Source organism: Erpetoichthys calabaricus, chromosome 12 (genome assembly GCF_900747795.2).
Source record: "Erpetoichthys calabaricus chromosome 12, fErpCal1.3, whole genome shotgun sequence".
Taxonomy (NCBI): domain Eukaryota; kingdom Metazoa; phylum Chordata; class Cladistia; order Polypteriformes; family Polypteridae; genus Erpetoichthys; species Erpetoichthys calabaricus.
The window spans coordinates 158,453,239-158,471,144 of record NC_041405.2 but is presented as its reverse complement, the minus strand read 5'-3'; the positions used below and the strand labels follow the sequence as shown (position 1 = coordinate 158,471,144).

Genomic DNA, 17,906 nt, shown 5'->3' with positions numbered 1-17,906 from the left:
TCCGATGGACGAGTCTGGCCAGGAGTATGGAACTCACCTGACTGCATTGTGTAAAGTTTGGTGGAGGGGGGATTATGGTGTGGGGTTGGGCTTGGCCCCTTAGTTCCAGTGAAAGGAACTCTTAATGCTTCAGCCTACAAAGCCATTTTGGACAACTTCATGCTCCCAACTTTGTAGGAACAGTTTGGGGATGGCATCATGACTGCACACACACCAGTGCACAAAGCAAGGTCTATGAAGAAATGGAGGAGCGAGTTTGGTGTGGAGGAACTTGACTGGCCTGCACAGAGAGAGCCCTGACCTCAACCCGACAGAACACTTTTGGGATGAATTCGAGCGGAGACTGTGACTGAGCCAGACCTTCTCATCCAACATCAGTGCCTGACCTCACCAATGCTCTCCTGGTCACAAATCCCCATAAACACACTGCTACACCTCGTGGGAAGCCTTCCCATAATAGCTGAAGAAGTTAGAGCTGCAAAGGGTGGGTCAATTCCATATTAAAGAGAATAGGGTGTCATTAAAGTTCATGTGTATGTAAAGGCAGGTGTCCCAATACTTTTAGCAATATAGTGTATGTCCTTTTTGTAGCCTGGAGACCCAAACTGCACCCAGGACTCCAGATGAGGCCTCACCAGTGTGTTATAAAGTTTGAGCAGAACCTCCTGTGACTTGTACTCCACACATCAAGGCGCTATATAACCTGACATTCTGTTAGCCTTCTGAACACTGTCTGGTAGTTGATCATGTCAAGTCCACTACGACTCCTAAATCCTTCTCATAAGGTGGACTCTCAGTTTTCCGACCGCCCATTGTGTATTCCAGCGTTTCTCAACCTTTAAGTATTTGCAACCCGAGTTTTCATAACAGTTTTAATTGCGCCCCCCTAACGTTTTTTTGACAGGAGCCCACTAATACCGATTTGTTCTTTTTTAATTAATGATATATCATAGATGCATATTGTATTATACCTACTAAACTTTTATCGACATTTATCTAACTCTATATTTATTTTTCTAGTATCAGAATGTAGTTTAAGTTAATTTGTTTTGGTTTCAATAGATGTATTTTTCATATTTTTGGTTCTTTTTTTCACATCTTCACGCCCCCTTTTTGTTACTTCGCGCCACACAGTTTGAGAAGCGCCCATTGTGTATTCAAACCTCACATTTTTACTTCCTATGTGTAATACTTTACATTTCCTGACATTACATTTCATCGTCCACAAATCTGCCCAAGCCTGTCTATTGTCCAAGTCCCTCTGTGACGATTTAACGGATTCAAAATTATCTGCTAATCCACCTCTCTTGGTATCATCTGCCAGTTTAACCAGCTTGTTACTTGTATTCCAATTTAAATCATTTGTTTCAAAAAGAGCAGCAGCTCCAACACTGACCCCTGCTGGACACCACCATTAACATCAGCCAAGCACTTCAATAAAAGCACACTAATCCCATCCTAAATTGTGTAAAGCAAATATCATGTGCTATTTATTAAGCCCCTGTGGCTGCAGATTTTTGTTCCAACTCGCTTCTGTTTTTAATTGGACTCCTGGGCTAATTAAGTGAACTGTTGTTATTTCCCAAGTTCTGTGTTTTGGGAACAATACAGAAATTAGAGTTTGGTAAAAAAAAAAAAAATAATTAAAATGTACCAAGCAGTTATATGGGAATAATGTATTTTTTTCTTTTTAACAATATTTTCATCTTAATTTTCATTCCTCTTTTCCACATGTTCTAATTGTTTAATTAATCCATTATTTACTAATTAGTGGGTCTGACGCTCAAGTAGTCGCAGCCTTTGATTATTCCGTTTTTTCTGCCTGGATGTCTGCTCTGCTCATTTTTAAATTGTCATTATTAAGATACAACGAGTCCTGCGGTGGGCTGGCGCCCTGCCCAGGGTTTGTTTCTTGCCTTGCACCCTGTGCTGGTTGAGATTGGCTCCAGCAGACCCCCGTGACCCTGTAGTTAGGACTCAGCAGGTTGGATAATGGATGGATGGATGGAAGATACAACGAAGGGGGAAAACTGTACAGAGAAAGGGCAACATAGAATGAAATCAACAAAAGAGAGTTAAGCATTTAAATCAATAGCAAAAACAGAAGTATTGCTAAATCTGTATATATAAAAAAAGCCAAATACCACTGAGTCACTCATCACAAAATCTCCCGAACCATGAAATTCAGAATGTTGGTTACCCTCGGCCCATAGCTGCTCGCTAAGAAACGATTTTAAAAATGTTGTGGTCCAACCGCCAGATTTCTTATAGTCTTTTAGACCCGTCTGTATGTCTGTCTGCTTTTCACGAGAGAACTACTTAACGGATTTAGATCGCTTTTTTTCTAGAATTTGCTTGAACATTCCGGTTGATATTTTGCAACTTCTCTCATTGGGCTAAGTATCAGAGTTCACTTGCGGTACCGATTTATTAGTGCGAATCCGAGAGAGACTCATCAGGCTGCAAGGCCTTCCTCACTCACGCGTCTGACTCTGGGTGTAACCTGAACTCCGCTTAGCTAGCGAACGAGAGAACTACTTAACGGATTTAGATCTTTTATTTTCTATAATTTCTATAATTCACTGGCGGTACCGATTTATTAGCGCGAATCCGAGAGAGACTCATCAGGCTGCGGGGCCCTCCTCACTCACGCGTCTGCCTCCGCTTAGCTAGCGAACGAGAGAACTACTTAATGGATTTAGATCGCTTTTTTTCTAGAATTTGCTTGAACATTCCGGTTGATATTTTGCGACTTCTCTCATTGGGCTAAGTATCAGAGTTCACTTGCGGTACCGATTTATTAGTGCGAATCCGAGAAAGGCTCATCGGGCTGCAAGGCCCTCCTCACTCATGCGTCTGACTCGAGGTGTAACCTTAACTCCGCTTAGCTAGCGAACGAGAGAACTACTTAATGGATTTAGATCTTTTTTTTTTCTAGAATTTGCTTGAACATTCCGGATGATTTTGCAACTTCTCTCATTGCGCTAAGTATCAGAGTTCACTTGCAGTATCGATTTATTAGTGTGAATCCGAGAGACTCATCAGGCTGCGAGGCCCTCCTCACTCACACGTCTGTCTCGGGGTGTAACCTTAACTCCGCTTAGCTAGAGAACGAGAGAACTACTTAATGGACTTAGATCTTTTTTTTTCTCAAATTTGCTTGAACATTCCGGTTAATATTTTCGACTTTCTCATTGTGCTAAGTATCAGGGTTCACTTGCAGTAACGATTTATTAGCGTGAATCCGAGAGAGACTCATCAAGCTGCGGGGCCCTCCTCACTCACGCGTTTGCCTCCATTTAGCTAGCGAATGAGAGAACTACGTAACGGACTTAGATCTTTTTTTTTCTCGAATTTGCTTGAACATTCCGGTTAATATTTTCGACTTTCTCATTGTGCTAAGTATCAGAGTTCACTTGCGGTACCGATTTATTAGCGTGAATCCGAGAGACTCATCGGGCTGCGGGGCCCTCCTCACTCACGTGTTTGCCTCCACTTAGCTAGCGAACGAGAGAACTACTTAACGGAATTAGATCTTTTTTTTCTCGAATTTGCTTGAACATTTCGGATGATATTTTGCGACTTCTCTCATTGCGCTAAGAATCAGAGTTAGCTTGCGGTAACGATTTATTAGTGCGAATCCGAGAAAGACTCATCGGGCTGCGAGGCCCTCCTCACTCACGCGTGTAACGTTAACTCCACTTAACTAACGAACAAGAGGACTACTTAACGGAATTAGATCTTTTTTTTGTTTCTTGAATTTGCTTGAACATTCTGGATGATTTTGCAATTTCTCGTAGTGTGCTAAGAATCAGAGTTCGCTTGCAGGAGTGATATATTCACGCTAATCTGAGACAGAGGCTGCGGGCCGAGGGGAGGGGACAGAGTGACGTCAGGAGTAGAGAGCTGGGTGGGCCCTCCTCACTGTCCTGTCTCACTAATACGCGGGCAGAGCCGGCTCGTGAGTTATAAATGTAAAAAATCAGGCTGCTGTGCTTTTCTGAATGTAGAATAAAAGAAACAAAAAATACCAGCTAATTAAATGAGATCAGGGTTATCAGGTGTTGTCACCAATTATGAATCTGTTTGGAGCAAAACCGACAGCCACGGGGGGTCCCCAGCACAGAGTTTGAGGACCCCTGTACTAAGCTAGTGTAACAATGTTTTACAACCTAATAAAAATACAAGCAAGTATCTGCAGTTGGATTAACACACTTAGAGTTGACATGTCCGGAAGGTTGTTTCTGGCTAGCAACTGTGAGCCCCGGGACCCTTGGGGTTCGGATCCCTAACTGCACCTACTTACCAAGTGACCCCACATTATTTGGAGGATGAGGACAGGGTGGGCCTCTGATAAAACCAGTTGGGAGACTAAAGGGATTGTGATCACTCATGAACATTAATGAGTTAGAGCAGCAAAATCCGTAGTGTGGTGGATGGCTGGGGCTCCTGCTCAGCCGGGACGCCTGGACGATGGATGGACCGGGAGAGGAACAATATCTCTCCCCAGGACGTGAGAGGGCAGCCACCCTGGTTTGCATCTGGGCTTAGAAGCTCAACCCTGTTGGGGCCCGTTGGCCACCGTCGGGGGGGCGCCCAGATGGTTACGGAGCCATGGGCTGCAGCACTTGCACCCCACTGCCGGAACAGGAACTCATTACACCCGGGGTGCTTCCAGGTGCCCATGCAGCAGTTCCGCCACACCAGGAAGTGCTGCAGGAAGGTCATCAGGGAGCACCTCTGGGTGAAGTGTACTCCATTTGGGGAGCCGGAGTCGGGAGGCAGAGTGGTAGCGCTGCTGCTTTGCATTAAGGAGACTGTGGGTTCGCTTCCCGGGTCCTCCCTGTGTGGAGAGCACTATATAAATGTAAAGAATTATTATTATTATTATTAGAGCTTGCGAGAGAGGAGTGGAGGTGGCAGTAAAGGAAGTGAGAAGAACAAAAAGGAGTGAGCACCGTGGGTTTGTTCATTGTGTTGTGCTGAGGACTGAGAAAAACAATAAACGTGTATTTCTGGGACTTCTGAGTCTACGTGTCTGTCTGTGTCGAGGCTGATCTTCCACAATAGAAATGTTTGCTGCACGAAGCTATTTCATCCACTAGATGGCAGCGTTATTCAGGGTTAAAAACGTAAAGCGGCTCTCTACACGTCACCCCGAGACTGACTTGTGGTTAACCCTAATTCTGCAGAATGCCAGGCCCGAGTCAAACTCGGGGTTAATTCCATTGCTGTTTTGAAATATTTCTAGTAAATGAATTCCAGCTCGGCTTTTTGACGTAGTAACAATTTGGCTGTCAGGTACGTGGGGGAAATAAAACCTGGGAGAAGAATGGCCCGACGCAGTCCGAGCGACCAGCCTCCATTCCCCTTTCTAATTCCTTGCCGTCAGCCCTTGTTTTGCTCGCCAGCTTCAATCCCAAGAAGACGCCAGACGACTCCTCATCTGTTGTAGCATAGTTGAATTTAAAGCAAAAGAGATGCATTTGGTGAATAAAAGTCGATACGTTACACATCTAGTGAGTCGGTACAACTTGTTACATAATCGTGGATGCACACCGTGTACTCTACTTACATGACAACAGAGAAAGAAATTTCTAGACCAGATGAAGAACATACGTTGCCCACTGTAGACCTGCCGCTTTATCCTACAGACCACCAGGAGGAGCAAGTAACAAAATGCGTGATCTCAACAAATAAGAGAAAATGTGACATGGATATGTTGTGCCAGGGGTATGGCCGATTGGCCGACACTCAGTTCAGATCCTACCAATGGGCTCACCGTGGCAAGGCGTCTGCTACAGAAGGTGCCATATCAAATAAAGAGTGGCAGACTCTGCCCAGTGGCCATTATCGCGCTCCATTATATAATTTTGTACTACGATGCACAAGAGCAGCGATTATCGTCCCCTAAAGAGAGCTCAGCTAGCAGGAATCAGATTGGATCCTGGTGGTCCGAAGAGGCAGCAGCACTTCTAGCACCCCAATGTCTTTGAGTCATTTGCATTTTTTTTTTATTAAATTGTCCCTTCCCACCGGAAACCTGGGGACACACACAAGAGGGGTCGAGTACTTGAGTGAGCAGGTGAAGCCGAGATAACAGTCAGAAGGCCTCCCCGCTACATGGGGCTTGTGGGTTCAAGTCAAGTGGAAATGGTGCGTTGTGATTGGTAGCTGAGGCCCTTTCGCAGTGCTGCCTTTTGGCGGTCCCACGTCATCGTGGCAGGAAGGAGGTGTCACTCGAGCAACACTTTTGATCGTTTGGCGAGTTTCTAAAGCATTCCCAGTTCAGTATCCAAAGCGGAATGCTTCTGATTTCGACAGTAAATGGACCCGACGGAACCGTTCATCGGGAAAGTTTATATTTACAAGCGATAAAAAAAAACGCACAAAAAGGTGCACCTGAAACTGTTAAGTAACAAGACGTTCAGTCGGCTCTCGTTGCCCTGGCACACCCTTCCCGTTGAAATGTCTGTCTCGGCCATAGGGGAGCACCAGCAGTCAGCCTAAAAATCGGGAACGGTTCACTTGAAATGGCTTCGTGGAGGACTAGGCCCCCGAAAGTCATCCTTCCAGAGGCAACGGATTCTACTGAAGTCCACAGTTAAACCCCCGCAAAGGGGTGAGATGGGCACACGCGTGCATTGGCTTTTGTTTCCTCGGGTTTGGTAATCCACTTAGGCTTCCAGTTTCTCCGCTGGTTTCTCGTTGAGGGTCAGTGCTTGCGCTTGGGCATTCTGAGAGCCGCACGCCATGGGGCTGGGAATGTAGTTGAAGGGGGTGACTCGGACAGCCCTGCTGGGAGAACTTTGCCGGAACAAGCCCATGCCAGCTGCTGGAGCCTCCCCGGAGCAGCCTTTAAAGGAAACAGCCTTGTCCCCCGAGTTGACATCGGGTACCAGCAAGCCGTCACCGCGTGCCACGCTGATCTTCCTGTACAGGGAGCACTTTGCCGCCGTCTCCCCGAATATCGGCACCCTCTCGATGTTGGGCGAGGTGCTCGAGTTGATCCGTGTGGTGGAGAAATCCTCCGTTTGCACCGTGGCATCGCTCGTCTTCCTCGGGGGGTGTACGAAGGTGGCGTGCTTCTGGATAGTCGGGGGCAGCTGCCTGTGCCCATCAGTGGGAGAAGGTGCCAGAGGCAAAGCTGTCGACGGGAGAGTGCTTTTTAGAATGTGGGGCACGTCCTCGTCTTTGATCCTTCTCCAGGTCACTTTGCTACTGGGATGAGAGTAGACCTGTGGCGGTTTCTGGATTTTTCCAGCCGGGGTGCCGTCCCGCATGCTTTTCATCTTGCCGCTGGATTCTGATGAAGAGGAGGAGGACACCACAGAGCAGGGGCTGCTGGCTCTCTTCAGCGTGTCAATGTGAGGCGATGAAGAGTGCCTCTTAAAGGTCTGCTTGTCCTTCTGCCAGGTTCCAGTGGGTTTCTTCTGGATGATCCTCGAAGGACTCTCCGAGTTGGTTCTCCTCGCCGGGTGGGTTACGGCCGAGTTCCTTTCAGCCGACATGCCCCTAGGAATCTCTGCTTCCTTTGCTTTACTTTGATGTGCCGTTTTCAAGGGTTTAAGATCCTGGCACCGTGAGGAGCAAAGAAACACCGCTGGCGTGCCACTTTGGGTTTTGCGTGGCGATGCACACTGGGAAGTGGGAACGGACCTTGAAGACGGCATCGCGGCTCTTTGCCGTATTAGGCTTGGAGACTCCTTGATGAATGTCAGCTGTCGGAGGAAACCAGAGCGCTCCGAGTCACGGGCCGTGGACATTCGGACTAGCTCCACCCTGCTGGCATTGAGCCCCCTTTTGGCAGTCACCTGGGGGGTCTGCTTGGGGCCGCAGCCCGTCTGGTTGCCTGCAAAGGGGGAAATCACTTTGGTTTGCGAGCTCTGCTTGACCTGCATAAACGGGATGCGGACCGGAGATTTCTGGGTTTTCTTGTGAGCTGGAGACTTTGTGCCAGCAGTCGTCTTGGGAGAGGAACAAGGGGCCGTGCCGTTTGTTTTTCGCTCCACTGGGCTTGGCGTGGTTTTACTTGGCTTACTCTCCAGCGAGGGCGAGGGCGAGGTCAGTTTTTTTTGCGGATGCCTGGACGGGGTGGAATTTCGGGAGGACCCAGAGGAGCTGACTTTCGACATCCTGGCAGGAGGAGTGGAACTGCGTTTTGGCAAACTTAACTCACTCTTCTCATGGGGTTGCCCAAGTCGGTGGAGGCTTCGTGACCTTTGCTGGGCCAGGCTTGGATTTTTCATGGGGGTCTCTGTCTTGGGTGAGGTTTTCTTGGGGTCAGTTCTTGGTGAAGCATCGGCGGTCTTCTTCATGTTGGGCATATAAATCACGGTTCTACCCCTGAACACTACGGGTAGGTTCGGTACGGGCTTGCGCTGGACAAAATCTAGCGGCTTGCGGGAGTCTCTGCTTTCCGTCTTTTTCAAGATTTTACTGCGTTCCTTTCTTTCTTTCTCTTCCTGCCTCCCCTCTCTTTTTTCACGTGTCATCTGTAGCGTGGAGCCCATGGACAGTCCAGATATAAAGGAGAGGACTGAGTCCACGTCAGAGTCGGGTTCTTTGCCATGTGAGGCAGCCTTAAGTCTGGTCACGACCGAGTTGGCACCTTCCTGGATGGCCTGCCATTCCATGCTGTTAAGATCCGAGTCTTTGTCCGATTCACCCTCACCACTGTTGTCTTTGGGTGAGCCCCAGTCCTCTAGAATGTTCCCTGATGTCTTTCCCGACTTCTCCTTCCGCCCATTTTTCTTTCTCCTGCCCAAATGCAGCCAGTTCTGCTTGGGCATGGCTGAGGTGATACACTTGTGCAGAAGGTCATCTTCTGAGTCCAGACTGACTGAGCTCAGAGAGCTGTCTTCTTCATCATCATTTTGGGTGCGGCCCGTTGGCACCTTTGGAGCCCCCTGATGCTGATGCTTGTATTTACTCCATATCTGAGGGATTTTTCCATGTTGTTCATCCAGATCCATATCGCTGAGGGAACTTAAGGAAGAGCTGAGGGAATAGCAGGGAGGAGTCTCGTCCATAATGTTTGTATGTGGCACCCTTCCAGAAACACCTTTGTGCCAAGTGAAGCCCTGAGTTTTAACACACGCACCAGGCTTAGTTGGCACCACTCGGCTTGCCTCTTTGGTTGGCTTCTTACTGCTTTCGGAGATTTCAGGACCCATCAACTCGGTATCGTAGAAGCAGTATACTGCCTCCTCTGTCGGTGTGGTGTGACAAAACGATGGAAAGGCCAGATTGCTCTGGTCGTTGTGTTGCTTCTCCACCAGGGTGCTTTTCGGTTTGATAATTGGCAAGTTCAACTTGTGCAAATCCTTGGGTTGAGCTTGAGTTTGAGCCTGGGAGGATTGTGCGGGAGAACGGTCTCTGCTCAGGGAAGACACACTGGGACCATCTTTAGCCTGGGGATACGTTCCTCGAGTGGCGTTCCCCTTTCTACCGACCATCTTCCCCTGCTGAGCTACCACATCGGTAGAGCCAGCCGCATTGGCACTTTTGAGGAAGTGAGGGTAGGAGAGGGCTTCTTGCATACCTTTCTGCCCTGGCAACAGGAAGTCTTGTCTTCCTTTCCGCTTGGACTTGAAGTCATCCTTAACCGAGTAGTGCAGTGTCTCGTCACTCAAGGATGCCGCACTAGAGAAGTTGACGGGAGTTAAGTCGGCTGAATCCGTAAACGAGGAGTCGTCTTGGAAAAATTCTTTTTCTGGCCTGCCGTTCTTTGCTCCGGAGACTTGCATGGTGTGGGTGGGCAGAAGCATGTAAACGGGCATTTGCATGGACTTGCGGGCTTGGTTGTGGAGGACTTGGGCTGATAAACTGGACATGAGCGAAGTCTTGACCTTCTTGAACTTTGAGGGCATCGCCGAGTTAATGCATTCCTTCAGGATTTCGATGTCATCATCGGAATTGCCCTCGCCGCCTCGTTCTGCTGACTTTTCAAGTCCAAAAATGGCCCGTCCTTCTCCAGCTTCCTCACTATCCCTGTTCTCAAGGCCAAAGTTTAGACTGTCTTTCTCGTGGAAGAGCGGCATCAGCTTCAGCTCAACATCCTTCTGGATGTAATGTTCATGGAGCGGCAAGGCACTAAGGCTAGAAGCGCATGAAAAGTTCTCGGTTGGCTTCTCCACAGTAAAGTAAATCATTGTGTCCAAATCGGGAGGGAAGTTAAAACGTTCCTTGAAATCGGCAATCTCCAGAAATTTCCGAAAATTACATTCCCACTGACCAGCGCTTTCCCTCTCGGGCCCACTGGTGTCCATGCAGCAGGGCGTCTTGCTGCGACTGGGGGGCATGGTTTGCCCGGGGCTGTCGGGGAGGTCACTGGGGCTAATGGTGCCACTGATCATCTCGCTGCAGGGATCGCTTTGGACAGAACTAGCGATGGATGGCGATTCGAAACTCCCCAGCGAACTGACTGAGCTGCAACGACTCATCATCAGTGGCGTTTCATGAATGTAATTCTCGGAAGAACTCGATGGAGTCAGGTCGTCCTGTCGGCCTGGTGAAGTCTCTCTTAAGAAGACTTTCTCACGTTTTGTAGATGAAGGGATTTCGATGGGCTGGGAGGCCGGTGATGTGGAGGAGTTGCTGCTACCTTTAAATTGGTTCTGCTGATTATCACTGAAACTTTCCTCTCCGGGAGTCTCCAGATGGTTGTCCTCTGTCTTGTCAGCTTCACATTCCTCCACTTCTATGATCTCCAGGGAAGAATCACTGTCCAACTCATTGTCACTTTGACTCTGCCCGTCAATTGCCCCGTCTCCAGAAGACAGAGAAGACAGGGAGCTACAACGTGAAAAGCAGATGGGAGTATTTTCTACAGAGTACTTCTGCAAAGTCTCCATCTGAGTTAGAGGTGTACCATGAATGGAACCCATTGGAGAGAGCTTACTTAAGATTGTGCTGTTGGTGACAGTGGGTAGCCAGGCATGACGCCGCCCTCCTGGTGGAGCTTGTGGACTGACTGGCTGTCGAGCAACGGAATACTTGGACATGCTCTGTATCAAGGGGACGTACTGGTAAGATGGAGACAGCTTGATGGTAGGTACGCTAGCCTCAGAAGAGATTTTTGATGTGTCCGTCGCCGGCGTGGGCGGTGGAGGTTCTTGGCATTTTTCCTCTAAGTCTGTACTGGACTGATTAGACAAAGACTTCCTGTCTTTCCTTTCTGTTGCCCTTTGTTGTTCTTCTGCTTGGACTTGTTCCACTCGAGATGGACAAGGTTCTTTATCCGTGTAACCCTGCTGAGCCACCTTCAGCTCCAACCTGTTGGGTCGCCTCTGGATGGCGGCAGATCTAGCTGAGGGTCTGACCTGTTCCTTGCCGCCGGAATACCCATCACTTGTGCTGCCACTGTTCAGACTGTCTGTGGACAGGCTGGTATAGGCGGTCTTCAGGCGCAGCAGGGCATGGGCTTTGCTGAGTCGCTCCCTGCGGGCAAAACTGCTGGTGTCCGACAAGCGACATGGAGAGCATGATTTGGCTCGAGCTTCGTGAAGGTCATCCGAGCCATAGTGCCAGTCCATGAAGTGGTCCTCTGAACTCAAGCTGAAGCTATCCTCGGATGATGTGTTCAGTGTAGAGATGTCCTCTACCAGCTTATCAATCTTGGCCACCGTTTTTGTGATCTTCTTAGCCAACTGCTCGGCCGCCTGAGACACCTCATCATCAGAGGGCTGAAGCTTTTTCCCTTCCTCTGGTCTGGAGTCAAGGTCTCTCTCAAACTCCCCTTCTTTCCTACGAGGTTGCATCTGCAGGAAGTTGGAAGAGTTCATGTACATAGACAGCACCGAGAAGCCACCTGTGTCCAAACCAGAAGAGATGTTGGGGGCTTCGTCATCATCAAAGCAACCGGAGTCAGAGGCGTAGTCCTTGGCCAGATTCTCAATGTGCCGCAGGGGTTTGTTGATGCTGGTGAGTTTGGGGCTCTGCTGCTTGTCTATGGTGTCGAAAGTCTCGCTTAGGTTTTTGGCATCAAGCTCAGCTTCCAGAGCTTTCTGCTTTCTCATGTAGAGTGAGGGCATACAGGACCCTGGGGAGATGACCGCGGCGTCTTTGTACTTGAGCGGCCGGTTGGTGAGGAGATTGCGCAGAGCAGCCGCACTGCCCATTGCAATCATTTTGTGCTTTGAGTTAATCAGGTTGCGCAGCATGCTGACTGCTCCCATGTCCCACAGAAGCTCTTGATCTTGGGGGCTTCGTGCCGAGAGGTTCCACAAAGTACCACAGGCGTTGCTAACAATGGTGAGGCTGTGGGACCTGAGGTGCTGAAGTAACGTCTGAAGGCAGTTGTGATCTCTGAGGATTTGGCTGCAAAAAAGAAGCAAAAACAACACACAAATATGATGTAGGAAAAGGTTCAGCTAAACATTTCACTAAAATTACGAAATATTTATATAGCTGGTCACTTACAGTGCATCCAGAAAGTATTCACAGCGCATCACTTTTTCCACATTTTGTTATGTTACAGCCTTATTCCAAAATGGATTAAATTCATTTTTTTCCTCAGAATTCTACACACAACACCCCATAATGACAACGTGAAAAAAGTTTACTTGAGGTTTTTGCAAATTTAGTAAAAATAAAAAAAAACTGAGAAAGCACATGTCCATAAGTATTCACAGCCTTTGCCATGAAGCTCCAAATTGAGCTCAGGTGCATCCTGTTTCCCCTGATCATCCTTGAGATGTTTCTGCAGCTTCATTGGAGTCCACCTGTGGTAAATTCAGTTGACTGGACATGATTTGTAAAGGCACACACCGGTCTATATAAGGTCCACAGTTGACAGTTCATGTCAGAGCACAAACCAAGCATGAAGTCAAAGGAATTGTCTGTAGGCCTCTGAGACAGGATTGTCTCGAGGCACAAATCTGAGGAAGGTTACAGAAAAATTTCTGCTGCTTTGAAAGTCCCAATGAGCACAGTGACCTCCATCATCCGTAAGTGGAAGAAGTTCGAAACCACCAGGACTCTTCCTAGAGCTGGCCGGCCATCTAAACTGAGTGATCGGGGGAGAAGGGCCTTAGTCAGGGAGGTGACCAAGAACCCGATGGTCACTCTGTCAGAGCTCCAGAGGTCCTCTGTGGAGAGAGGAGAACCTTCCAGAAGGACAACCATCTCTGCAGCAATCCACCAATCAGGCCTGTATGGTAGAGTGGCCAGACGGAAGCCACTCCTTAGTAAAAGGCACGTGGCAGCCCACCTGGAGTTTGCCAAATGGCACCTGAAGGAATCTCAGACCATGAGAAAGAAAATTCTCTGGTTTGATGAGACAAAGATTGAACTCTTTGGTGTGAATGCCAGGCGTCACGTTTGGAGGAAACCAGGCACCGCTCATCACCAGGCCAATACCATCCCTACAGTGAAGCATGGTGGTGGCAGCATCACACTGTGGGGAACTGGGAGACTAGTTAGGATAAAGGGAAAGATGGCTGCAGCAATGTACAGAGACATCCTGGATGAAAACCTGCTCCAGAGCGCTCTTGACCTCAGACTGGGGTGACGGTTCATCTTTCAGCAGGACAACAACCCTAAGCACACAGCCAAGATATCAAAGGAGTGGCTTCAGGACAACTCTGTGAATGTCCTTGAGTGGCCCAGCCAGAGCCCAGACTTGAATCCGATTGAACATCTCTGGAGAGATCTTAAAATGGCTGTGCACCGACGCTTCCCATCCAGCCTGATGGAGCTTGAGAGGTGCTGCAAAGAGGAATGGGCGAAACTGGCCAAGGATAGGTGTGCCAAGCTTGTGGCATCATATTCAACAAGACTTGAGGCTGGAATTGCTGCCAAAGGTGCATCAACAAAGTATTGAGCAAAGGCTGTGAATACTTATGTACATGGGATTTCTCAGGTTTTTTTATTTTTAATAAATTTGCAAAAATCTGAAGTAAACTTTTTTCACGTTGTCATTATGGGGTGTTGTGTGTAGAATTCTGAGGAAAAAAATGAATTGAATCCATTTTGGAATAAGGCTGTAACATAACAAAATGTGGAAAAAGTGATGATGCGCTGTGAATAATTTCTGGATGCACTGTAGCTGGTCTCACAACCATCCTGTAGACCAGCGTTTCTCAACCTTTAAGTATTTGCGACCCGAGTTTTCATAACAGTTTTAATCACGCCCCCCCTAACGTTTTTTTGAAACCCTAATAAGATGTATTCCTATATTTTTTGCTGCCGATACACCAGTACAAGTTTAAAATTTCCCTACGAATAGCGAAATTACGCCACATATGGCAACATTCGTGCCCCACAGATTGAGAACCGCTGCTGTAGACCTTCCCTTTCACTCCTGCTGGTACCCTCCTGTCACAAATCACTCACAAATCAGTGAATTTGAATAATTTTACCACAAGGCTGCAGCAGCAAAATGTTTAAAAAGTGAAGGGGTCTGATTATCTTCTGAATTCACTGTAACTTTCATAAAACAGAAATGTGACCCGAAAATTAAAGTTTTGAGAAGATGTGCCCAAAATTGAAGTAAGAAGAAAATGAACTGAATTGATTTTTAGCAAAGGCAGCAGCATAACACTATGGGGAGAAAGCAAAGGGGTCCGAAGACCTTCTGCATTTACTGCACACATTTAATTTGACATTCTTGCCCATCTTTGACAATCAGATAAATGAAAACTCCAGCTGTGAATCCTACACTTACAACTTCTCAGGTTTTCTCAGTTTTCTGTTTTGTTTTACACTTACCGATAATCTTCACGGGTGGCCACCAGGCTGGAGACATTACGCAGGATTCCTCCACCGCTCTCGATGATGGCCAGCGAGTTACTCTGGCATTTGTACGTCAAAGTGCTGACCAAAAAGGCCAGCGCCCCCTCCACTGAGCAAATGGCGACTTTGTTTTCGGTGCTGTGAGCAGAGAGGTTCCAGAGAGCACTGAGGAGGCTCTTCAGCGTTGACTCCTGCGGGTTTAAGAGACACAGGGGAAGATGAGAGACATGTTGGTATCTTAGGGGTCCTCAACAAACTGACCACACTGGGAACAGGTGCAGGAACAACACCCAGAAAACAGGGTGGAGAATGGAGGGCTGGTTAGTGCTATGGGATGTAAGGGACAGGCAGGGTGCCTTGGAAGCCCCCGGTAGCACTTCTTTTTCCGATATGTGTTGTAGTCATTGCAGTTTTTACACATAATGTGTGGTTTTGTACACTGCAGTTCGTTTTTGAAGCATTTCTTATCTAGTTGTGGAAAAGTTTTAATTGTTGTCATGTCTCAGCCAGGGTTCCTTGTATGGTCTCGTACAGTTTGTGAAGTATCACCATGGGCAGACCCATTGACTGTGGACCTTAAACCCACCGTGGCCTCCATATCTTTAATCCCTTAGCCTGGGAAAGAGAGACGGATTACCTGGGTACCCTTTCAGGTCTGGATCTAGATGGTCTTTTTTAATTCTTTAAGTATTTCTTGCCCTATTGCAATGTCTTTTTGTATTTATTGACACTTAAGTACTGTTTGGCGTACTTTGCATTTCTGACCTTTAGGAATTGTTTGGCCTATTTCACAATTGTATCTGTTTGTATTTTCGGTCTCTTATTTGCCTTGGTTGTTAAATATTGTTTGACTTTCTTCGTCTTCATCTTTTCCCACTTCTGTCTGGGGTCAATGTGCCTGATCAACCTTCTCCCTATAGCAAGCTCCTGCACCTCCTTCATAGTCAAGTCCTTTTTGCTTTAGATCCTCTTTTACTTTATCCATTTACAGTGCATCCAGAAAGTATTCCCAGCGCATCACTTTTTCCACATTTTGTTATGTTACAGCCTTATTCCAAAATGGATTCAATTCATTTTTTTCCTCAGAATTCTACACACAACACCCCATAATGACAACATGAAAAAAGTTTACTTGAGGTTTTTGCAAATTTATTAAAAATAAAAAAATTGAGAAATCCCATGTCCATAAGTATTCACAGCCTTTGCCATGAAGCTCAAAATTGAGCTCAGGTGCATCCTGTTTCTGCTGATCATCCTTGAGATGTTTCTGCAGCTTCATTGGAGTCCACCTGTGGTAAATTCAGTTGACTGGACATGATTTGGAAAGGCACACACCTGTCTATAGAAGGTCCCACAGTTGACAGTTCATGTCAGAGCACAAACCAAGCATGAATTCAAAGGAATTGTCTGTAGACCTCCGAGACAGGATTGTCTTGAGGCATATATCTGGGGAAGGTTACAGAAAAATGTCTGCTGCTTTGAAGGTTCCAATGAGCACAGTGACCTCCATCATCCATAAGTGGAAGAAGTTCGAAACCACCAGGACTCTTCCTAGAGCTGGCCGGCCATCTAAACTGAGCGATCGGGGGAGAAGGGCCTTAGTCAGGGAGGTGACCAAGAACCCGATGGTCACTCTGTCAGAGCTCCAGAGGTCCTGTGTGGAGAGATGAGAACCTTCCAGAAGGACAACCATCTCTGCAGCAATCCACCAATCAGGCCTGTATGGTAGAGTGGCCAGACGGAAGCCACTCCTTAGTAAAAGGCACATGGCAGCCCACCTGGAGTTTGCCAAAATGCACCTGAAGGACTCTCAGACCATGAGAAAGAAAATTCTCTGGTTTGATGAGACAAAGATTGGACTCTTTGGTGTGAATGCCAGGCGTCACGTTTGGAGGAAACCAGGCACTGCTCATCACCAGGCCAATACCATCCCTACAGTGAAGCATGGTGGTGGCAGCATCATGCTGTGGGGAACTGGGAGACTAGTCAGGATGAAGGGAAAGATGACTGCAGCAATGTACAGAGACATCCTGGATGAAAACCTGCTCCAGAGCGCTCTTGACCTCAGACTGGGGCGACGGTTCATCTTTCAGCAGGACAACGACCCTAAGCACACAGCCAAGATATCACAGGAGTGGCTTCAGGACAACTCTGTGAATGTCCTTGAGTGGCGCAGCCAGAGCCCGGACTTGAATCTGATTGAACATCTCTGGAGAGATCTTAAAATGGCTGTGCACCGACGCTTCCCATCCAACCTGATGGAGCTTGAGAGGTGCTGCAAAGAGGAATGGGCGAAACTGGCCAAGGATAGGTGTGCCAAGCTTGTGGCATCATATTCAACAAGACTTGAGGCTGGAATTGCTGCCAAAGGGGCATCGACAAAGTATTGAGCAAAGGCTGGGAATACTTATGGACATGTGATTTCTCAGTTTTTTTATTTTTAATAAATTTGCAAAAACCTCAAGTAAACTTTTTTCACGTTGTCATTATGGGGTGTTGTGTGTAGAATTCTGAGGAAAAAAATGAATCGAATCCATTTTGGAATAAGGCTGTAACATAACAAAATGTGGAAACAGTGATGAAGCGCTGGGAATACTTTCCGGATGCACTGTATAAGCCGTTATTCATCCTCATCTGACTCCTGTTATTCCCCTGCTGTAGTTCTGCTTCTAATTAATTCCACCAAGAATTCTTGGCTGAGCGTCCAACCCCTCTCTCTCCATCATCTCTGTCTGACAAGGCCTACCTGTACACCCTACTGGCCTGACGCTTGCTAACATTATTTACAGCCAAAGAGTTCACATTCTCTCTATGGCCAATGGCGTTCATCCTTTCCAGCTCTCCTGCACATCTGACCTTTGGCTTAATGAACTACTGGTGGTTTCTAGCTCATACCGAATAATAAATATACAGTGTGTATAGAAAAGAATCCCCCCTTTGAAATATTCCCATTTTTTTTTGCTTTAGAAGCCTTAAATGTAAACACACAAACCAATATTTTTTCCAGCTGTACTTACTGAATGCAATCTGTAATATCCAAGTGAAAAATATCACAGCTACAGTTCAGAAGAATTAAAAATAATCAAAAACAAGAAATCCTGAGATTAATAAAAGACTCCCCACCCCAACCTCAATCAGGTGTCAGTGCCCACCATTCCCGTTGCGGTTAC

General features: G+C 47.3%; 1 protein-coding gene across 1 annotated transcript in view; it reads right to left on the bottom strand.

The window, feature by feature from the left end:
- Positions 1-5,445: 5,445 nt before the first annotated feature.
- apc2 (APC regulator of WNT signaling pathway 2) overlaps positions 5,446-17,906 on the bottom strand; it is a 119,597-nt gene continuing 107,136 nt past the window's right edge. The window contains exons 14-15 of the mRNA XM_028816616.2: positions 14,713-14,927; positions 5,446-12,321 (exon numbers count right to left, since the gene is read on the bottom strand). Coding sequence (XP_028672449.2) covers positions 6,678-12,321; positions 14,713-14,927 — 5,859 coding nt within the window. The 3' untranslated portion in view covers positions 5,446-6,677. The remainder of the gene's footprint in view (positions 12,322-14,712; positions 14,928-17,906) is intronic.